Source organism: Pseudopodoces humilis, chromosome 1 (assembly GCF_049639895.1).
Source record: "Pseudopodoces humilis isolate 2021_Gansu_Grassland_sample_001 chromosome 1, ASM4963989v1, whole genome shotgun sequence".
In the NCBI taxonomy this organism is placed as follows: domain Eukaryota; kingdom Metazoa; phylum Chordata; class Aves; order Passeriformes; family Paridae; genus Pseudopodoces; species Pseudopodoces humilis.
This window is the reverse complement of record NC_142200.1, coordinates 128,713,780-128,736,151: the sequence shown is the minus strand read 5'-3', so window position 1 is coordinate 128,736,151 and position 22,372 is coordinate 128,713,780. Positions and strand designations below refer to the sequence as shown.

Genomic DNA, 22,372 nt, shown 5'->3' with positions numbered 1-22,372 from the left:
AATTGGCACAGGGTAAGCAGGCAATGCCTATCCATCCCAGCTACTATCAGTGCACTTTAGCACTTAAATGCCAAATACATGCTAGAAGCAGACTGTCTGAAACCAGTAAATTTCACAGAAACCCACACCCACACCCTCCTATTACAGAAATGCATAATTTTTGCCAAGTGACGAAAACAAGTGCCTTGAGCTTGTTCAAGAGCTTGTACAAGCTCTTACCAACAATCCACATACAACAGACTTTGGTTAAAAAAAATTTCCCCGATAATACTCATTTCATCTTCCATCTAAATTCTCGTGGTCCACGTACCCTCTGATTTCAGTACTAACTTTTTGTTCTCCCACACCCAAAATAATTTCCTTTTTGATTCTGTGAGATCTGTTATTTACTGTACAAACTCCCTACCAGCACTTCTACTTTTCACCTTCAAACTTTATTGATTTGCACTAATCTCAATGAGACAGAGCAAGCAACAGTTGGGTGGCCACTCTACATTAGAATCAGAGAATGGTTTGGGATGGAAAGAATCTTAAAGATCATCTACTTCCAATGCCCCTAGCATGTACCCTTCACTAGAGCAGGTTGCTCAGCTCCATTCAGTCTGTCCTGGAACATTTCCATGGATGGGACACCCACCATTTTTCTGGGCAACCTGTTCAGTGACCTGCCCACCCTCACAGTAAAGAATTCTTTCCTAGTATCTAATCTTATCTTCTTTCAGTTTGAAGTCATTCCCTCTCGTCCTGTCACTACAAGTCCTAGTAAAAAGTCCCTCTCTTTCATTCTTCCAGGTTCCCTTCAGGTACTGGAAGACCACAAGTAGGTCATCCCAAAGCCTTCTTTGTTCTAGGCTGAACAAACACAGTCTTTCAGCCTTCTCTCACAGGAGAAGTGCTCCATCCTTCTACCCACCTCAGTGCCCCTGCTCTGGGCTCACTCCAACAGCTCCATGTCCTTCCTGAGCTGGGCACCACAGAGCTGGGTGCTGTGTTCCAGGTGGGATCTCTCTCACCAGAGCAGAGCAGAGGGGCAGAATCCCCTCCCCTGCCCTGCTGCCCACGCTGCTTTTGGTGCAGCCCAGGACACCTTTGGCTTTCTGGGCTGAGAGTGCACATGGCCAGGTCATGTCCAGCCTCTCATCCACCAGCACCCCCAGGTCCTTCTGGGCAGGGCTGCTCCACATCCCTGCATCCCCCAGCCTGAGTGGATACTGGAGGTTGCCTTGACGTAGGTGCAGCACCAGCACTTGGTCTTTTTATACCTCACAAGACTCCCATGGGCCCACTTCTCAAGCTTGTCCACCTGGGCTCCCTCTGGAGTCAAAATGAGCATTTCCAGAGAGCAATTCATTGTACTCCAGCATGGGCACCGAGGGTGGGCAGGATGAATTTTTCTCCTAAAGCACATGCTGGTTCTGTACTTATTACGGGGAGATCCTACATGACTAGATGGGGTACACTTTTAATATTCAGATGATTAAAGTGTCTACTCGCAATTATCTCACGTACTATCTTGTTATGTGTGGCTATGTGCACCTTTTGTGAATCCATCATGATACATTGGAGCATAGTCATAAAAAGGGTAGAAAGTCTGCTGTGTCCCTTGAACATCTCCCATTCCTTCAGAGAGTTTAAGAATCCAATACTCTTAAACTGTCCTGTTGTATCTAGTGCCCAGGAAGAGGATACAGAGAGCAGCCAGGATTTCAGTGACTGGAGAGAGCATGACATCAGGAATGGTGCGTGACCCAAGTGACAAAAACTTCACTGCTGTAACTCTCTATTTAAGTACCTGCCACTTCAAGTCTAAGCCTTTTCATATCATTCCTCTTGACTGCTAAGTTTTTGATTACTTCTTGCTTCTTAACCTATCTTTTCTAAAGCCTATTGTTACTATGTCAAATTTGGGAACCATCCCTTTTCCAAAAATGTCAGACTTAATTATTGCAGCCACTATGACTGTGTGTCTTGACTATCATGATTTCTTAAATCAGCTATTACAAGTTACTTCAGGCTATGCAGAGAGTGATCTCTCTTTTTTCTACTCCAGGAAGAACTACATCATTTATTGTATCTCTAAGTTTTGTCTTTAAACTTGGTATACTATGATCAGCGGTAAATGGTGTGCGCTTTATGGGTACTTTTGTGAACTTAGTTTACTTTACAGCTTCCAGAATCATAGGCTCAATGTCCTTTCACTGATGTACAGGACAGCAAAAGATTATTAGTTTTTCATGGCTTGAGCTTTGCTCCTGCAGAAATTGCTCACTCTCAGTTTTGGGTTACTGGAAACCAAGTATTCTTTGAACTGTATTTTCTTACAGACACCACAATATCCTTCCGATTTACAATATTCCAATATACTTTAAATGTCTGCTAAGAAAACTCCCTCATCAGTGTCATTCACCTGACTGCCATTTATCTATATCCACAAATATATATAATATAATATAATATAATATAATATAATATAATATAATATAATATAATATAATATAATATAATATAATATAATATAATATAATATAATATAAATTTATTATTTAATATATATAATATGTAATTTTTAGTCAAATGGATTACCTCTCTCTTTTGTGTAAATCCTAACTATTCTTGCTCTTGTACTACCCTGATCTTCAGTTCCAGTCTCATTTTTGTTTGTATTTTTTCACTTCTGCACAAATATTTGCTTCTGAAATAACTGACATCTCTAAGTGATGTTTTAATCTGACCAAATAAAATTTAAAAGTAACAAAACCTTCCTGAGTTCTTAAAAATAGAGACAATGTGAATAATAAGCAACGGAGAATTAAGAAATTCCAGGTAACACTTTTTTTTTGTTTGTTTTAAATGATGCTACAAACATAAAGGCAGTATGATGAATGGGACTTTATGAAATGCAGAGGTATTGGTGCTCAGTTCTGCAGAAGTACTAACTTGTCTGGGCCCTGCCTTAAGTTTAATGAGACATATCATTCTAATTTTCAGACTACAGTCATTGATTCCAACCTGTCTGGATATGGGTATTACTGTTTTGATCAAAACTTGCCGCTCAGCATTTCATAAAAAGCAGAGATAAACAGTGAGGCAACAAATTGATTAGAGATGTCTGCGAGGAAACCACAAAGATCAGTGGGTAGGCCTATCTCCATTAACAATCTAGAAGGTTATCTAAGGATAAACAATACTAATTAAAGTGCAGATGTTGCCTAATCTCTATGTCATAAAGTTCACAAATACAAAGTATGCTGATAGATAAAGTCGGCAAAACAAGACTCACTTTATAATCTACTTCCCAGCACAGAGAAGTAATATAGGTCATTGACTTCCACTGTCCTGAAGGAACCTGGAAATCAGTAATAAAGGTTCTAGTGCTGTGTTACTGAGTAGCATTAGACAAATTTCAATACTGTACAGCAAAGTCTCCAACTGTAGCTCTAGAAGCATTTGCCCTTGAAGAAAGGAGATGTACACTGCACTGAAATGACTGTACCTGTGATGCAACCTGGAGTTTGAGAGATAATGTTGTGCAAGATGCTTAGGTGACAACACAGAATCAAGTATTTCAGAGGATACACAGCGAGTTAGGAATTATTTGTAGAGCAAAAAGGGAGCGTAACTACAAGTAAAACAGGTCAACAGAAATGCGACATCTACTTCAGTGAAAAACCTAATGGATTTTTATACCCCAGTTTGGTGAACTCAATAGTTGCAGCCATATAAACTCTAGATGGTGAAATCTCAAACATGCACTCTTGATGGGATGTTGCTGCACTCTCTGCCTGTGCTAATGCATTTTCATTCATCTTAACACTAGGACCTTATGATGTGAACAACCAAAGCTGTTTGAATCAGTGTAGCTCTTTCAACTCACCAGCAGAAACTCAAGCCCTAAATGTGCAACTTGATTCTTGGATTAGCTGGAAGATGGGTATGCAATTCTGCCATTAGCAGCCAGTGCTAGGCTGATGACACAGATGAACAGTTAACTATGCATATTGCTTTTCAGAACATAATGCAAGAAGCAAAAACTCTTCCTTCAGCTGTAATCCTCTGGTTAAAATATTGTATATATGATGATGCACTATCACGAAGTCAGGGCACTTAAGGATCAGAACTGTATTTTCTAGAGAACACCAGCTGACTACCATTTATTGAACATCTGCCATTTATTATATATGAGATATATTCTAGACAGCCATGGGAGTTTTTCTAGGAAAATTATGTGATCATCAGTGAGGGAAACTGAAGAGCAAAAATCATACAGAATACATAGTACTGTGAATCTTAAGTATCTAATCTGATCTTTAATATGCAACATAAAAAACCACCCCAATATATTTATATGATGAGGAAAGGGGTAGAAAATTAAAACTCCATGAAACAAAGTGGGAATCTTACTGAGACTTACTAAAAGGGCTTCCATTTTAACTTGGATATAATGTATCTATGAGAATCCTGCCATATTTCTATGTTGGATTTTACTACAACTTTATTCAAAATATTGTTGCTAGGCATGTTTTAAATCTGTTGTAAATGTAAGACTTTCATATCCTGTGTATGTTTTTAGTATCGTGGTGTTTTAAAAAAATGTATGATTCTGTATTTCTATGCATTAAACATTTCCAATTTTTTTGTAGGAAATTAATTCCTTGTCACAGTGAGGGAAAGTTAAACGTGACATTCAATGGCTTCACAGCCTTCCCTTTTTATTGGGAAAGAGCAGAGTACGCAAGGTCCTCTAAGGTTGTTTCACTTCATCAGTAGCTGTGTATCCAATCGAGTCCTCCCCCAAACATCTAAGCACAGTCAGTACATTCCCAACTCCTACAGCCAAGTTAAAGTGAAAACGGTCTTAGTTCAGTAATGATTGAGGTGGTTTGCTCTAATCAAATTAAACCAGCCAAATGTTCTTTTCAAAGGTAACTGTCTACTCTGCAGCTGTATGCAAAATACCACATCAAATGTGGAAAAAAAAAAAAAGTGATAGAATTCTATCCTTACAGTAGAGCCCTGGCTCCACAGATGAAGAGAAACAAAAGCATCAGTGCAGCTAGGAATTACGATCAGAAAAAGCTCTCAGAAATATGCTAACTTAAGGAACAGTGAACAAAGTACTGAAATTTTCAGTTTATAATTAATTGATTTCAGGGAAAAGGGAGCTCTCTGGCATTGCTAAACAGCAATTTATCACACTGACCACACTTCAACTAGATATTAAAAGACTAGCCAAAGTTTCACATAAAGGAGAGAAAAAAAAATCACACAAGCTTTTCCACTCTATTCCTCACTTCATTTCTCTGTTTCTATCAAATCTATAATGTTCTGCACTGACTAATGTTTCAAAAATCCAAACTCAATAGGTTTCACTTAAACTCAGTACAATTCATCTATACTAGAACTGAGCTTTCAATCATTAAATATGGGAAATTCCTGTAAAGATGAATTCATGTTTGAGTTAGTTTTTTATTTTCTTTTATTAGGAGAAGATCAGTCACCTGCTAATGATAATCCAGAGTAATAAGCAGTCAGTGTTGGTATGAACCCTTTTAAAACAGTACAGAACTTTTGGCTAAGCTCGTATATTGTTTGCTAGGTATTTCATGGGAAATACACCCAAGGACAACTCTACCAGCAAACTGGCACACCCTGTATTTAGGTGTGTGAAATGTTCACCTCGTCCTAAAAATTATGTGAGATACTTCAGAGAACAGAAACCCGTCTTCTTCTGAAACCCTAAAGAGACATCTAAAGAATCATATGAAACAGTTTCTTACTACTTATATAAAACATTTTTTATTCTGCCTATAGAAAACACAACTGTGTTGTTAGAAATTTAAGGTCTGATTTTAAAGGGATTATTTAACAGACTATTTCCTTTTTTCCCTAATGATGGGACCAATTGTCAAAGGTAATGGGTAAATAAAAAAATATTAAAACCAATACAATAATTTGGATGCAATGAGGTATTCTGAAGAGTTCGGAAATCAAGAGTCACATTTCCACTCTTTGACGATCATCTCATCAAAAGCTTCTGACATGGCAGTCTCCCAAACGGAAAATGTCAAAGGACACAATGGAAAAAAACACTCTTTGGAAAATTCTGAAGCGGATTATTTATTAAATATAAATTCTTTCGAGTTTAAAGGTATACCTGTTAAATAATAGTGCCTGCATAATTAGAAGTATTTTTCAGAATGTAAGAAGATATGAAGAACAGGCATAAGTGGAGAAATCTTCTCTCTTTTAAAAGAAAAAACACAGCTTAGTTAATGTGTGTATATAGGCACACTTACCTTCTGATAATTTGTTAGATCATTAACAATCAACTTGTTCAGCAATATTGGAAAATAACTAGACATCATACCAAGCAAACAAATCCTCTATATACAGCAAAGTCTTGGAATAAACTGCAAACTTCAATTTTATTTACAGTTACCAAACTTTATAGAATAATTTTATAGCTGCAGAACTAAATTACACCACCTAAGAATTATTACAGTGACAAATAATCACTCTTGATGTCAAATTCATGTTACTGCTCTGTCATGATAGTTATATTACTTATTCTGCATGATTCATTTTAACTTTTAATAGAAATATTTTCTAGAAATAAGGCTTCAATCTAATACATTAATAAAATCAGTATCTGTGATTGATATTCTGATGTATATTATCTCTAAACTGTATCCAGAAAGATGTTTTAAAATTCAGTGCATCAGTAGTATCATAGCTATTTCTATTTGATAATGCACTTAGACCTGTGTTAAGCTTCAAAAAACGGCTTAAATTCCACCAAGCCCACCTGAGTGACTTAGTGCTTTGCTAGGTCACACGCTCCAGGTCCAGCCTGCTCTCTTTTAAACCCTGGGAAAGAAAGCAACTTTTCTTCTCCCTGCTCTGTTCCACACTTCAGCCAGAAGTGAGTACCATGAAGCAAAAGGGAAAGTCTCAATGAATCCACCATGGCCCCTGTCTGTAAGTGTGGACTACCCACCCTCCTGGCATCTAAACCTTTTCAAGGCTCAGTTTTGAATCCTGCACCCCACTCCATTCCCTTGCTTGGAAGTCACAGTCTGCCATCAGCAATGGCTGTGGTGAAAGAGGTTGGTTTTCCATTCCAGGCAGGACCCAGCCAGGCTAAATCTCTTCAAGAACAGCACAGACATAACCATCCATAGATTTAAAGAAGGAAGGGAGTACTGCAAATAATCTAAAAATGACTAACATTTACTCATACAGACTCATGCAGGAAACATGTTTTTTGTAAAAAACTTAAGATTTAGAATGAGATAAAATACTTTTTAAAAAGTATTGTACTCACTCCAGAAACTGAATTTCCTAAGGCTCAGAAGTCCCTTTCATACTCAACCCTTCCTTCCTGACATGCTCTTATCTTGTCCTGTTTCTGACAGATCATGTATTAAAACTAAATTATCACATCCATAACTAACAAAAAATTCATATGATTGGCAAGAATATCCTTGTTTTCCCTGCACATGCTCATTCTGTACTGTAAGGTTGCAAGCAGATTATGACAGGTCACCATTCATGCCCACTCTCTGCCCAATGTCCTCTGACAACTTAAAAAATTTCTCCAAGTCCTATGTGCCATGGTCAGTGGCAACCACATCATTCCCCTTTGCCCTCCAGCCATCAGAGAAGCCAGTATTTCCAGGCAGGCAGTCCCTTCCTCCCTGAGACCTTTGCAGTGTCCCTGGCAGTGGCCAGTCAGTGCAGGGACGATCTCCCTTGCCTTCTGACCAAAACTGCTCTCCAGCCTGGAAATGCCTTTCCCTTGCCAAGGCACTTCCCGTCTTCACATCTGCCTTGAAGACCATCCTGTTTGTGTGAGACTAAAACTGACTCTGAAGCTCATTCAGTTTTTCCTTCCCATTACTCATCCACCATTTCTACCTCAGCTGAGATTCATCTGCCACACAAATACTTGGCAAGTTTCAAGTTCAGTTTCTTCTGCTCCACTCCATCCCTGTATCTTATTTTACTCCTTCTGTGTGAAAGACAATCTTTCTAACCAGCAATGCAAAGATCACCATTTCTTTGTCTCTAGGGGCTTGCCAGATGCCATACTGAGTGATGCTACACAAAAATAAATTGTATCGCACAATACAGCACACTGCTGATGTGCAAGAATGACCTCACAGACTAGAAGTTTAACATTAACTTGGCAGAAAAAAGAAGGAAGGAAGCAGAGTTTGATGGAGACAAACACCCCCTAAAATAGAAATGTTTCACTTGAGAGGATGGAACATCTCAGTGATTTTAAGAGCATCCTTTGAACTTATTAACAGTACATAACATAAAGTCAGAAGCCAACATCAGCATCACCAAAAATCAGAATGAGAAACAAAATTAGCTACTGCATTTTGAAATATTTTCCCTCTGTATGCTTCCTATAAACATTTCAGTTTAATAAACAGAAAAAAGCAGAACAAACACATGTTCAAATTGTCTTGCAAAAGGTTAACTAGGTATGGATGATCTGCTGATTAGAACTGATACATTCTGAATGCTTTATCAGGTTAGACAGGGAATAAGACACTTACAAAAAGACTTTCTAAGTACAAGGAAATTTTAAGACCCAAGCCATTTACAGACTTCTGGGACCTCTGAGCAAGGTCAAGCAGGTTCTGGTTTTTATGTCAGCATACATAGGGATGGAGGAGTGACGTGTGTGCCAGCCTCTCTCCCCAGCACTCAGGTGGCCTGGCCAAGGCAAGCAGTTGATGGGCTCCACCAAGCACTCAAGTGCAAACCAAGAGAGAACGGCGTGGACCACTGGACTGCAAAAAGCAGGGAAAAAGCAGCATGACATGGCTGCTATACCACAGAGAGCAGTTTACAGTGACATTTATATTTCAATGATGTAAAATAACATAAAAACATGAACATGGCATAACTGTGCAAATAGTCATAATTACTGTGTTCCCTTCCACTGATTTGTATACAAAAATAATGAGGAATAGATTTAGACTTCCAACTAGGTGGATCATTCTGTTGAAGCTAAGTCAGTTAGGTGTAGCACATATTCTGCAAAGTAACAGGGAGCACAGAATCAAGATTTTTCATTCTTACATGGTTATGATCACTTTGAATGGCAAGATCTGTGATACTTACCTTTGAGACAGCAACCCAGACTAGATTATATTTTAATATGTGATATTCAATATCGTTTCAGTTATTTAAAAACTGAGTAGTTACTAAACCATGAAAATACTAAAGAAGTTGTATTTATAAAAGAAAACTTATGAGATAGGAAGCAAAAATAAACAGCTTTGCATTTTTGTTCAATTTGGCTAAGGTTTAATGCTATTAAAACTGTTAAATATGAAAACAAGCATGCTAGAAACGACTGTAGTCTGTCTTGCATATCACCTTCCCAGAGTGCAAACTCACAGTTTGATGATGATTAAGATACGGGGAAAATTATTCATCTGATTACCAGCAGGAGAGAGATAGAATGAAAGCAAGATGCAGCTGAATTTAGCATTATAATCACAAGAAGAATTTTTACAGATAACTTGCAGCAGGGTTTTACACACAGGAATTTCCTTAATCTAATATGTAATTTATTCCTGGCAGTCTGTTCTTTTCTATATATATTTCATTTCTCCCAACTAGAACAGCACTAAGCTATATAAGTGCTGGACCAACTTTTGTCAGATTTACCTACTGTATATACAGAAGTTTTATGAAAGCATTACATCTTATTACCTGAAAGGTGAGCTAGAGGAGCACCTTGATCATCCTACCAGCTACAAGGGACTTTTCCAAGCCCACCACATAGCTATTTTCAGATTGATTTACAGTAAGCTTTACTCTTGAAGATTCTATTTTTAACTTTGTTTTGTGAAAGTAAATAGAATAGAGTAAGGTGTCCTGGCAGAGAGGAGCTCTATAAAAAGGGCAAAACAAAAAAGGATTTTAAGCACATAGCAGTTCTCTTAATTGCCTTTTCCCCATATGTTTCCATATACCACTCTTAACTTTCCATTACTGTACAGAGATTATCATTACCATCACTGTTCTGGTGAAGACTATATTTCCCTTTGATTCTTTTCTTGCATCCTGTGTTGTTTTGTTCTGCAGTGAAGTCTCATCTAATTTCATTATCTACCTTTTTAAAAGCAAATGTGCTGCAAAAAATGCATCTCCTTGTTGTACAAATATAGAAATTACAGACTTGGAACAAAAGAACACGAAATAAAGCTTTCCTAATTAGCAAGCAATAGCATGGAAAAATATGATTAAGTTTAAAATTATTCTCTGCTATTCAGACACCTCTCCCTTACAGAGAAAATTTTCTTCTATCCCTAGTCCCAAGCACTGGAAACCAGTTTTGGCTCTATTTCTCAGAGGAAGTGAATCTACAACTGTTAAGACAAACCTGGGCTGGACTAGCAACACTAGTTCTGAATACTGGTTCTGATCAGCAAAGCCATGGAGCTCCACCCATGCCTACAAAGTCCTGGGTCTTTCCTTACCAGACTGTTCTTCACATTTAGCACCACTTCATGGCAAAAGAGAAGCCCTGGGCTGCTGAGATCCTTACTGCACTCTTTGGAGAAGCCCAGAGCTACCATCTGAATTGAAAATTACACTCAGCCTAAGTTCATGGGTTCGTGATCTCTGCTGTCAGCTGATGCCAGAGTACTACAGAGGAGCACACGGCCTGTGCAGCTCATCTGTACAAAGTCTGTCTAAATTTTGACCCACTGAATGGCTGCTCGTTTGCACTGAGCAACTCATGGATCACAAATACCACTACTCAGAGGTAACAGATACAATACACTATTTGCAGTTCCAACATAGTTCTCTCAGGCTAGTTGCTTGTAATATTCAGAAAATAACTAGATATCCCCTCAAAATCAAAAATATTTGGTTTTAAATATTTGTGCTGTTATCCCAGTGCTGTGAAAACAATGTACATTTTAATCCAGTATGCAGACAATGCATTTGGAATTGTTTTTATTTATTAGTCTGGCCACGATAGCAGTTTCCAGAATGCATGCCCAAACAATTAAAATATTTTGAGCATAATATGTTCAATGAGTAAGTACAATTAGATCAGCTGCTTAAAACTGCAGAACTTATTTTATAGTATTTCCTTTTCTGAGTGTATTTACATAATACAAAAACAGATGCTTAATTTCAATAAATTGCAAACTCTTCTACCATATTTTGTAACAGAAGCGGGCCATTTAAATGTTTTCAAGTAATTTTTCCACTTGAAGGATGTGATTCTGGTCACTCCAAAGGCCTCCTTATCTGCTCTACAGATTAAAACTATGGGTAAAAAACATGAGTTTTTGAGTATCATTCCTCACATTTTAGAAGAGATAAAGTTTGAAATCGCTTATCTTCTGCCTTTTTGTGGGAAAAGGTGTGCAATCAATGTCCCAGGCACCCCGATACATTACCAACCAGGCCCTTGAGTCTGAAATGCTGCTTATGACAAAAGGTACAGGCTTCACAACACCACTGTTAGGACCTGGAACATACTTTCACAGTTTTTTATATTGAAATTAGATTCTCATATTACTGGTTAAAATACTCACTGCTTTGCAGAGATTAAGTTTTCATTCAAGCTTGTAAAAATATCTGAAGCTTCAATGTGTTTATGCAATGCTCCATTGAGATTCAGTTGCACTTAAATCAAGCAAAAGAAGCCTGCAGTTGCATAGTCAGTTCATCAAATAGCTCTTTGGAAAACAAGAACTATACTTTCATTATTTAGCTGCATTCAAGATTAGAAGGCTCTTAAAAAGATCTTTTACATCATATGGAAATATATCAATGGGAGAAAAGTTCTTAAGTATTATGTTCAATTATTCCCAAACAAGATTTAGCTTTCAAATATATAAATGCCTTAACCCGGAAAACGAAATCCTCATTTTCTCCCATAAATTAATGGGCTGCATTTCAAAGATTTTGACAACTCCCAATCATCCCTCTACTGCCAAGGAAGAACTTTGCATGTGCTCCTCTAAAGCAAGCCACTTGATTCAGTGATCAAACATATGATGCCTGCTTTTGAAGTATACTGACTAAGCCTCTGGCATTACTAGCTGCCAGCCAAAATAATGGTTATTAACTGAATTGTGGATTTGCTTGATGAGCAATGGAAGTGTGAGCTGCAGTCTGTATGTGTCCCACTGCTCACTGAAGTGAGACCAATGACATGCACTCCATGATCAGCATTTCAGAATACACTTTTCCTATTCAGTTTTGACATAAAGGAAACTGTCACATTAGGCTGCCTTGAAATGAACAAAAGTTAATTAATCGCTAGCGATCGACTTTTTAAATTTAAATATTATTCTCTGTCTCATGTTTCCTCTTGCACCTAATAAATACCCCCTGATCTCAGACCCCACAAAAAAGGATGATAACACGTGCATGGCATTTGAAATACACCAGTAAGTTCAGAGTATCTATTTCTCTACGACTGAAAGAGTCTTGGTGTTACTGAAGTACAAAAATTATTTCCTTCTGCTGTGTAATATGTGCTTAAATAACACAAAGAATAGGAAATACTCTTGCTAATACAGCACCACCAGCAAGATGCTGACCAGTTTCAATCTGGGTATCTGCAAAGTGAAGCTTACTTCTTGAAGTTCATCATTTTAATAAAAGACACTCACAGGCAGCTGAAGGTTTCTAGCTACAGAAAAATCTAAGAGGTTACAGTAGGGCTAGCCTTATCTTTGAGAGCACAGGCCATTTATCCAGGATTTATGTTACTGACACAACAGCAAGGACATTCTGGGGCCACTGCCACCATTTTGTGAGCAAGGTCTGACACCTGTACTTTTGTTCTCTTGGTAGCACGATCAGCAGCTCATGGTGAAAATTAGTATCAAACAGTACTCAACCATAAGGCTGCCTGAAAAGCATGAAGTCTTAAGCTGTTGCTTCTCTTTAACACAATAATCTATAACTCTCTCTAAAAGCATCTAAAAAGGCAGAATGCACATTCCACTACTGCTCTCATTCTTGCCTGTTCTATAATGAACAGAGCTGCCAAAAATCAGCTGCAGCTGGCAGTACTAATAGTTCAGACAAAACCAGGGAGAGTTTAGGGTTTTTTCATTTTCTCTCATGCCTGAGGAAATAGTATATATATGGCTCCTTGCCCATCCATTCCAACACTTAAATCACACACCTATGCCTCTGGAGATGGGTGTTTGTGTGTGTGGGAGGCAATGCACAGGGATGAGGTGAGGCCTGGCAGGCAGCACCATGGCCTGCTGAAACCTCAAACCACACTTCGTGCACACAGTTTAGTGCTCACTTCAGCCACAAACCCAAACTAGTGTCCATTCCATTTATGCCCCCAAACTCTTTCTCACCCAATTCACGTATTAAACCCAGGACCCTACTGATCAGGACAGTTGTCCCACTTCCTCACCTGACCACGTTGGGGTGTTCAAATGTCTCCAGGTGCCTCAAAACTGCCACCTCTCGGATAGTGGACAGCGGCATCCCCTCCTCGCTGGTCTGTACCCGTACCCGCTTCAGCGCAACAAAGCGACCTCCGTTCTTCAAGTCTCGGGCTTTGAACACCTTCCCATAGGCTCCTTCCCCTATCTCAGCCACACATTCATACTGCTGGTCAGCCAGGTTTGTGCTGTCCTTATCCATGCTGGCACCAGTCCTCTTCTTCCTCTCCAAGTGCCTTGAGGTGGCTCTCAGTCTCACTTACTTTCTGAAAACCAGTACTCTGCTTGGGTGCAGACAGGCCACACACTTGGTACCTCTGCAGGAGAGGCAGTAGGAAGCTCTTGCCCTCTTGCTCTTGTTTCTTTTCTGTACTGACCACAATGTGCCTCCTCTTCTGACCACCAGGAATTACCATACAGTCTTTGGGAGCATTGCCTGTGTAAAGCCAAACAAATCTGGAGGGCAAACCAAGCAAGAAAAGTGAGTTTAGTTTAGTTTACTTCATGGCTTTGCATCGTTCAAAACCTGCTAGAATCAAGCTAATAGACAGCTATACGCAAAGCAAAATCGCGGTGGAAAGGAAAATGTGAACCATGAGGGTGACATATGTATCAACGTCCCCAGGTGGCTGATAACACTACAAAGTTATCACGGTCTGTGCAGAAGGCTAGGCACTTGGCTACAGAGCAACAGCATGCTGAGGGGTTTTACTGAGAATGGGCTAAAGGTGATGACTCCATGACACATGCGTGATGGGGATAGCAGAACTACCTACGCATGTGTGAGAATAAGTGTACAGTGTACATCCAAGAACTTATGTCAGGATTTCAGAACTCAAAGCTCTCTTCATTGAATGTGGTGGAGTCCTGGATATGTATTTTGCTATATTACTGTCATTTGCTTGTAAACAATAGCACTTGGAGGTTTCTGCCTTGATCTGCTCTCTCCTGTGCTAAGCTGTTCATGAACAGATCATGATCATACCACAAGAAACGAAGGGCCTGTGGACAGTCTAAATACATGCATACTTAGATGACAATAATACATTATGAAGGACTGCGCCCTGAAGTAGATTCAGAAATATGCACTTTAGCAAATATATTAACAAGCAAGGATGTTGGCTGTGGATACTGCTACATGTGTCACTGGCAGCTCTTTGCAAAGCAGCATGGTCAAAGATGTCTTCAGGAACAGCATGCTCTGCTGCAGAGTGCATTAGGCTGGAGAGCAGCAGCACTTCCTTCTCCTTCCAGCTTCATCCACTTTCTGCAGGACTGGGCAAATCCTCTCCCCTCACAAAGCACCACATCAATTCCTCTCTTCCCCCTAACCCTGTTTAATACAGCGGTACAGGGACCTCCACAACTGCAGCACTCTCCTACACCACATTTTTACCGTGCTAAGACGAATCAGTCCCAGATAGGCGTCGGGGATTCCGACTCACTTAAGTGGAATTCGAGCAAAGAGCGCCTATTCTGCACACTTAAGCTGATCTTATACCTTAGCTGGAGATGAAAAGCGAAATCGGACAGAAACCTGTGCCCACTGCCCATCCCTTCTCCTCAGCTGCAGACAGAGAGCCCTGCCTCGCCGGCTTCAATTCCCACCGCAGCTGCCACCGCACCGCCCCAGCCACCGGGCAGCCCCGCGTCCCCGCCTGCAGCATCACTGGGCGACACCGAGCGTGGGCCGCCGCGGGGGGCTGCCCCGAGCCCGGGGTGCAGAGAGACGCCTACCGGAGCCCGGTGTGCAGGGGACCCCCGCCAGAGCTCAGTATGCGGTGAACCCCTGCCCGCCCCGAGCCCGGTGTGCAGGAACCCTGCCCGAGCTCGGTGTGCGGGGGAACCCTGCCCGAGCCCGGTGTGCTGGGGACCCCTGCCCGAGCCCGGTGTTCGAGGACCCCCGCCCGAGCCCGGTGTACTGGGGACCCCTGCCCGAGCCCGGTGTTCGAGGACCTCCGCCCGAGCCCGGTGTGCTGGGGACCCCTGCCCGAGCCCGGTGTTCGAGGACCCCCGCCCGAGCCCGGTGTGCGAGGACCCCCGCCCGCCCCGAGCCCCCGGCGCGGCCCCCGCTCCCCCTCCCGTCCCGCGGGCAGGGCGCCCCCGAGCGGCGGGCAGCGGCGCCGCGCGTGCGTGGCGGCGGGGCCGGCGGGCCTCTGCCCCGGCGCGGCCGCGTGTAAACTTACCCGTGCTCGCCCTCCCCGGGCACGGCGGGGCACCGGGACAGCCCCCGGCCGCCGCTGCCCCCGCCGCGCCGCCGAGCTCCCCTCCGCGGGCGCCCCGCAGGCGGCGGGGGGTGGCGGCTGGGGACACGCGGGGAGTCGTGCCCCCGCGCTTCCTCTCAGCGGACGGGGCGGGGAGGGGGGCCCGGCTCCGCTGCTCGGCAGGACGCCGAGGGGTCCCCCCCCGCGGCCCCCCCGGGGGGCACCCCTTCCCCCGCGGGCCCCCCCGCGCCCCCGCACCGACTCCGAGGCGGTCGCGGCGGCACCGCGGGGCGCGCTGCCCCGGCCCGGCTGCCGAAGGGACGCGTCCGCGGTGCCGCCCGCGGGGAGGGGGGGTGCGCGGTGTGGGCTGCTGGGCCGGGCGCGGAGGGGGCGGCGTGTGGGCCACGCCGCGGGGCCGGGTGCGCGGAGCACATGGGCGCCCCGCGTTACCTGGTGTGCGCCACGGCCGCCTGCACCGCCACCAGTTCCCCAAATAATCCTCAGCCCCGGGGGGTGGAGAGGAGGGGGGAGGGAGGGGGTGAGTCCTCTCTAACACAAACCTCCCATTGAGCGAGGCGGGGTGGAGAGCCGGCCCGGGGTCTGCCCTTTCACATGGCGATGTCTCCGGCAGGTCCCGGCAGCGGCCGCCCGGGCCACACAGGTAGCTGATCCGCGGCTCGGCCGCCCTCGGCTCCCATCCTCCTGCCGCCGCCGGCGCCGGGCTGCACCTTGGCGCAGAAGGAGCTCACACTCGTCCCCCAGCCCGCTCCTCCCGCCCCCACCCTGCCCGGGGAAAAGGAAAAGGCGAAATAAAAATCGCGGCCGGCGGCCCCCGGGGGGCTGCAGCGCCACGATCGCAGCCCCGCCGGCCGCAGCCTGCGGTGCGGGGCTCGGGCACCGGCCCTCGGCGCTGCCGCCGCTCCGCTGCGCTGCCGCTCCTCGCTCGCTCCCCCGGCCTCTGTTCTGCCTGGGAGCAGCAGCAGCTTGCTCCTTTTTTTTTTTTTTTTTTTCCCTCTCCTCAACTTTTTTTTTTTTTTCCCTTGCTTTCCCACGCTGGCTGAATGTGACTTGACCCCGTTTCAAAAAAGTTTGACATAGTGCTTCAACATTTCCGCATTCCTCCCCGACTACAAAGGCTGCAGCCGCCTCCTTCTGCTTTCTGTCTCTGCTCTCTGTCTTCACACTCAATGAAATCCTTCATGTGGCCCTGCCAAAGGCAGCCGCATACCGCAAGGGTCGCCGCGAGCGCCGCGGCCAGGCATGGCCCGGGGCGAGCGCCCCGGGGGGTCCCGGCAGGGCCCGGCCCCGGCCCCGGCCCGGCCCCGGCCCGGCCCCGCCGCGCTCGGCGCTGCACGGCTGCGGGCTCAGCCGGCTGCGGCAGCACTGAGAGAGCCCTGACTCATTCCTAGAGCCCAGCGTGCTAGCCGCTGGGAAATAACCCTTTGGGGTTTCGGTCCCCCCCCCCCCCCCCCCCGAAATGGGAATTTTTAATTTTTTTTCCCCTTCAGAAAACCACGAATTCTTCTCGGCTTTTTTCTTTCCTTTTTTTTTTTTTTTTTTCTTCTTTGGTAGGTTTTTTTTTTCTTTTGGGGGGGGGATTTTTTTTGTTGTGTTTTTTTTTTTTTGTATTCGCTACTTTCCATTCACAGCGCAGGGCTCCGGCAGGAAGTAAGTGCCCATGAATGCTTTCGGGAAGTATCAAGAAACTTCGTTGCTGAAGAATTCCCCAATCACAGCAAAGTCTTTGCCACGACAGAATGACAGAATTGCTGCTAGAGATGCACGGGGCAGGGGACGAGGAGAGCGGGGTAGGCGGAGGAGCAGGGTGCACGGGCAGACCGTTTTCTCATGCAGAGAGTATTCTGTACTGAAATTCACCGCAGGGGAAAAAAAAAATCACAAAACAAATACCAATCAACTCTGTCTCCATGGGGAAAAAGCATACGGCCTAGTTCCCAGCTCTCCCAGCTGGTACCCTACCCTCTAGCACATGCTCTTCTGGACCTCAAGGATGAAGCCCCTGAATCACCTCATACACTGGTTTAACTGGGAAAGAGTGGACCCAAATCCCCTTTTACAGTGAGAACTGTAATTTAACCAAGTGGTTTTATAACTATAAAAAGTGTATGTCTAGAACTTGGTGCTCTACACTGATTTAGAATAACTTAAAAAAATAATAATACTCTACAAATATAAAATAATTTGTATCAGAAACAAGCATATAATTACTCAATCTGGGTTCACAGTGCTAGCCAGCATATATGAAATCCTAGAGGCTAAATAGAAACTGACTTCAAAACTGACCCCAGCAATTCCACATGCCCTTCCTATTTCTAAGAGGTTTAGAAGCAGCACCCAGAGGGACAGCTGGTTGAGGGCAGAAGGGAGATCCCTGATTTCCTTCAGAGGAAAGAGGAAGCTGGTACCACTCACCTTCAAGGAAAAGGCCAGTGGCATGTGAGTTTTTGCAGGAGACCATGCATACTTTTCAAGAACTTAATTTGTACTCACCATATATTTTAGTTTGAATCACAGAAATTCCTCATCAATTTATGAAGTCCATGATTTTTCAGAAAAATATGCTGAAGTTAACAGCAAACCCCATACCCCATAATGTTTAAATATGAGTGTCACAGATTCAAATACAAAGATCTAATATTTGTTCTTAAAAGATGTGAAAAAACACATCACATTATTCCTTTCCTTTCCTTTCCTTTCCTTTCCTTTCCTTTCCTTTCCTTTCCTTTCCTTTCCTTTCCTTTCCTTTCCTTTCCTTTCCTTTCCTTTCCTTTCCTTTCCTTTCCTTTCCTTTCCTTTCCTTCCTTTCCTTCCCTTCCCTTCCCTTCCCTTCCCTTCCCTTCCCTTCCCTTCCCTTCCCTTCCCTTCCCTTCCCTTCCCCTTCCCTTCCCTTCCCTTCCCTTCCCTTCCCTTCCCTTCCCTTTCCCTTCCCTTCCCTTCCCTTCCCTTCCCTTCCCTTCCCTTCCCTTCCCTTCCCTTCCTTCCCTTCCCTTCCCTTCCCTTCCCTTCCCTTCCCTTCCCTTCCCTTCCCTTCCCTTCCCTTCCCTTCCCTTCCCTTCCCTTCCCTTCCCTTCCCTTCCCTTCCCTTCCCTTCCCTTCCCTTCCCTTCCCTTCCCTTCCCTTCCCTTCCCTTCCCTTCCCTTCCCACACCTTCCCACACCTTCCCACACCTTCCCACACCTTCCCACACCTTCCCACACCTTCCCACACCTTCCCACACCTTCCCACACCTTCCCACACCTTCCCACACCTTCCCACACCTTCCCACACCTTCCCACACCTTCCCTTCCCTTCCCTTCCCTTCCCACACCTTCCCTTCCCTTCCCTTCCCTTCCCACACCTTCCCACACCTTCCCACACCTTCCCACACCTTCCCACACCTTCCCACACCTTCCCACACCTTCCCACACCTTCCCACACCTTCCCACACCTTCCCTTCCCACACCTTCCCTTCCCACACCTTCCCTTCCCACACCTTCCCTTCCCACACCTTCCCTTCCCTTCCCACACCTTCCCTTCCCTTCCCACACCTTCCCTTCCCTTCCCACACCTTCCCTTCCCTTCCCACACCTTCCCTCTCTCCTTTCCCCTTCCCCTTTCCCCCTTCCCCTTCCATTTAGGCAGATGTAACAAGCTTGGTACAAAACTCTCCCCAGGATTCAAAGGCATGAATTGTCTCACTTTACATGCAATAGGTTTCACTTTTTGGAGGGAGAAGGGAAGCCTTGGTTGCTGTCTTCCCCTAAAGATCTCTGGAGCTTTAAACTCCTGTCGGGCTCTAACTGTGCTGCTCCCAAGGAGGGGCTAAGGGGCACCGCGTTCTTTGGCCAGATAAATACCTCACATTCAGGATGAAGGTAGAAAAGAGATTTCTGCAGTACCTTGACATTTACTTCTGTGCTCAAATGTGCTGGTTTATCATTCTTGTACTAGTGTTCAGTCACCTTTTCATCCCAAATTCTCCCAATAATTTTGGGGAGCATATGTAATTGTTCTGTCCTTGAAAGTGTTCTAGCTGTCTTTCTGTGTGGTGATGTCAGGAGAGATTGCCATGGGAGATTATATGCTCATGCTGTCAAACCGAATAAGTTTATAACAGAAAAGTGCCACATAGTTAATGTGGCTTTATATGCTCCTTAGAGGTTTTTTGAGGCACTTTTAAAAGAAATGATGTGACTATTTTTTTCCTCCCCATCTGAAGTAGTCAAACTACTCTGTCTCCCAAAGTATAAAGAAGCTATACAAATCTCTAATATTACCTAAACCAATTTTCTCAATTTTCACAAGTTAGGTGATTTCAGGAAGACATGTCCAAACATGACTAAATATAAACACCAGCTAAAACATATGATATTAAAAACAATTTGTTGTAGAGGCTGGAATGAACTACCTGAATTGTCAGAGTTCTTTGAAAATATAAGTTCTACTACATTTGTTTTAATGTTCAAAATCAAGAAGATGTTTCAAACAATATATATTTTAATATAGTTATAAATCAGAAAAAGTACACTGTGAATAATAGATATTTTCATAACAACCTTTAAAAAACTGTAATAATTTTTGTTCAAAAAAACAATATGCTGCTTGTAACATTTCTGATTTAGAAGAGGTAAATATACATTTTCTTTTTATCAATAATGTGAGTTTTTCCATACAGAAATTAAGAAATTCCTTATTTCTTTTAAAATTGAAAATATTTTAATTTTTATAAATTTACAGCTATTTTTGGAAATTAATGTTTTAAGAAGCTTATTAAATATTGTTATGAAATTAATTCTTACTACCATTTGTAGCTATCTCTACACACATGTAAATCTAAAGTACTTTTTGTTCTAGAAATACAAAAATTTGGGAGTGTGTATTGAAAGAGGAAGAAATTTCTGTATCACTGGTTTCTGATTTTACATCAAATTCTTCTTTGTGAAATTATGTTTTTCAATACTTTTCAATTTCAGTATTTTTAATTTCAAATTATTTTTAATGACTATAATTTCAAAAAAAAATCAAGAAAGAATCCACTTACACTGAAATTAATTTAGAAAGGAAAATTCTAATGTATTATTTGAATTTGAATTAAAGTTCAATCAAACTCCATTAAAATTAAAAAGAAATTATGTTATGTGCTGTATACAAATCGCTTTCATAAAATGAGGTCTGTACTGTTTTGCTGGAAATAATGAATAAGCCAGTGGTGTGGAAATGGATAACAAGCAATTACCAGAATGAGTATAAAGCAGTTGATTAAAAGAAGCTGGTAGTGGTGGGCAATACCAAGAATTGTGATGAATAGAACAGGACTTTCAGAAGGGATGAGACACAATGTATTGTTTTGCTTTGTGCATTTTATCTGTATTTCTGGAACAGCTGAGGTTCTGCTGGGGATTCACAGTTTGATCTTATAAGAAGTGTTCTGCAGAACAACATGAAACTTCCTTTTCAAAGAATATATTTTTATAAAGGCTTTGGAAAATAGTTTGCTTTTATTAGGGTGTTATTGTCGGGTTTTGTTTATTAACTTGCATTTTCATTCTCAGCTAAAATTGTTTTAACCCATTTTCTAGGCATTTATCCTCAAGAAAACATCAGAACTGATAAGAGACCACCTATTGTTGTAGTAGAGATATATCAGTCAATTATTGTGATTTTGAATATTTAGAATTTGTTTTAAAGTGTTAGCAGAAATTATGACTTTTTAGAAGTTCCCTTTAGCAAGGCAGAATAGGTTCTCTAAACAAAAAACTAGTAATTATGCTGCAAAAAAAATGATTCCTGAAAAGATATTTCAGACATCACATCCAATACCAAACTTGGGAAATAATTATTCTCACCTATCATTAGCCTTGTTACAGCTGTGTGAAAATGGATTATAAATATATATACTACATGTTTTAATACTTCTTTTAGTAAAACACAGGCATAATGAGAAAGATGCTATAACTGCACACTAAGAATTCATTTCAATGTGAAATATGAAAATATTTTTCATATGTAACTTCTTAGTCAAACACGTAAAAATTCTAACATATTTACTAACATACTTACAGACAAATAAGTCATTAACATTCACACAATGTTTTAACTAATTTAAGTGAGAGAAAGTACTATCTAATACATGTAAAACATAGCAGCTATGGTATAATTGGCACTGATTTAGGCATCTAAGCCAATTACAGTATGATTGCTTAGTTTATTTTTCTTTCAATCAGAGCCTTTGTTTGTAGCAGATAATTGTATGTTTTACAAATTGTATCTTTCTGTTTTTACAGTAATAAACTATACTGTGGGGCTATTGTTTCTTAGTACAAAGAACCATAACATAATGTCAGGGTTTAAGCATATGCATATTTCCCCATATTTGTTTGTATATTCTTTAGTAATTACCAGTGGCAGAAGTGGCCAAGGGAATTACCATGTGAAGAGCATGCCTACAGCTAACACTAGCCTGTTTGCTCCAATATTCTGTATACTCCTAGGAATGCACCTGAGAGAATCCATGAGCTGTATTTTGCCATCCAGCTCTTAAGGCAAGAGGCAGTGAATTTCATTGACTGTCCTCAGAAAGCTGACTTTTTGCACATTATTGTGCAATGGATGATCAAGGGCAAAATGTGTACCTACTGTGAAGAAAACAGCTTGCTGTCTGTATTTGCCTCATTCCCTGAAGCTTTAGCTCAGAACTGGGTCCTG

At 42.4% G+C, this 22,372-nt stretch overlaps 1 protein-coding gene across 3 annotated transcripts in view; it reads right to left on the bottom strand.

The window, feature by feature from the left end:
- CDK6 (cyclin dependent kinase 6) overlaps nt 1–16,462 on the bottom strand; it is a 136,443-nt gene extending 119,981 nt beyond the window's left edge. The window contains exons 1-2 of one of the 3 annotated variants that reach the window (XM_005518799.3): nt 16,228–16,462; nt 13,433–13,919 (exon numbers count right to left, since the gene is read on the bottom strand). In XM_005518799.3, coding sequence (XP_005518856.1) covers nt 13,433–13,665 — 233 coding nt within the window. In that variant the 5' untranslated portion in view covers nt 13,666–13,919; nt 16,228–16,462. Of the gene's footprint in view, nt 1–13,432; nt 13,920–15,649; nt 15,695–16,117; nt 16,148–16,227 lie in introns of those variants that run through there. The other 2 variants (XM_014248523.2, XM_088064355.1) reach the window with 2 other exon arrangements.
- Nucleotides 16,463–22,372: the final 5,910 nt, after the last annotated feature.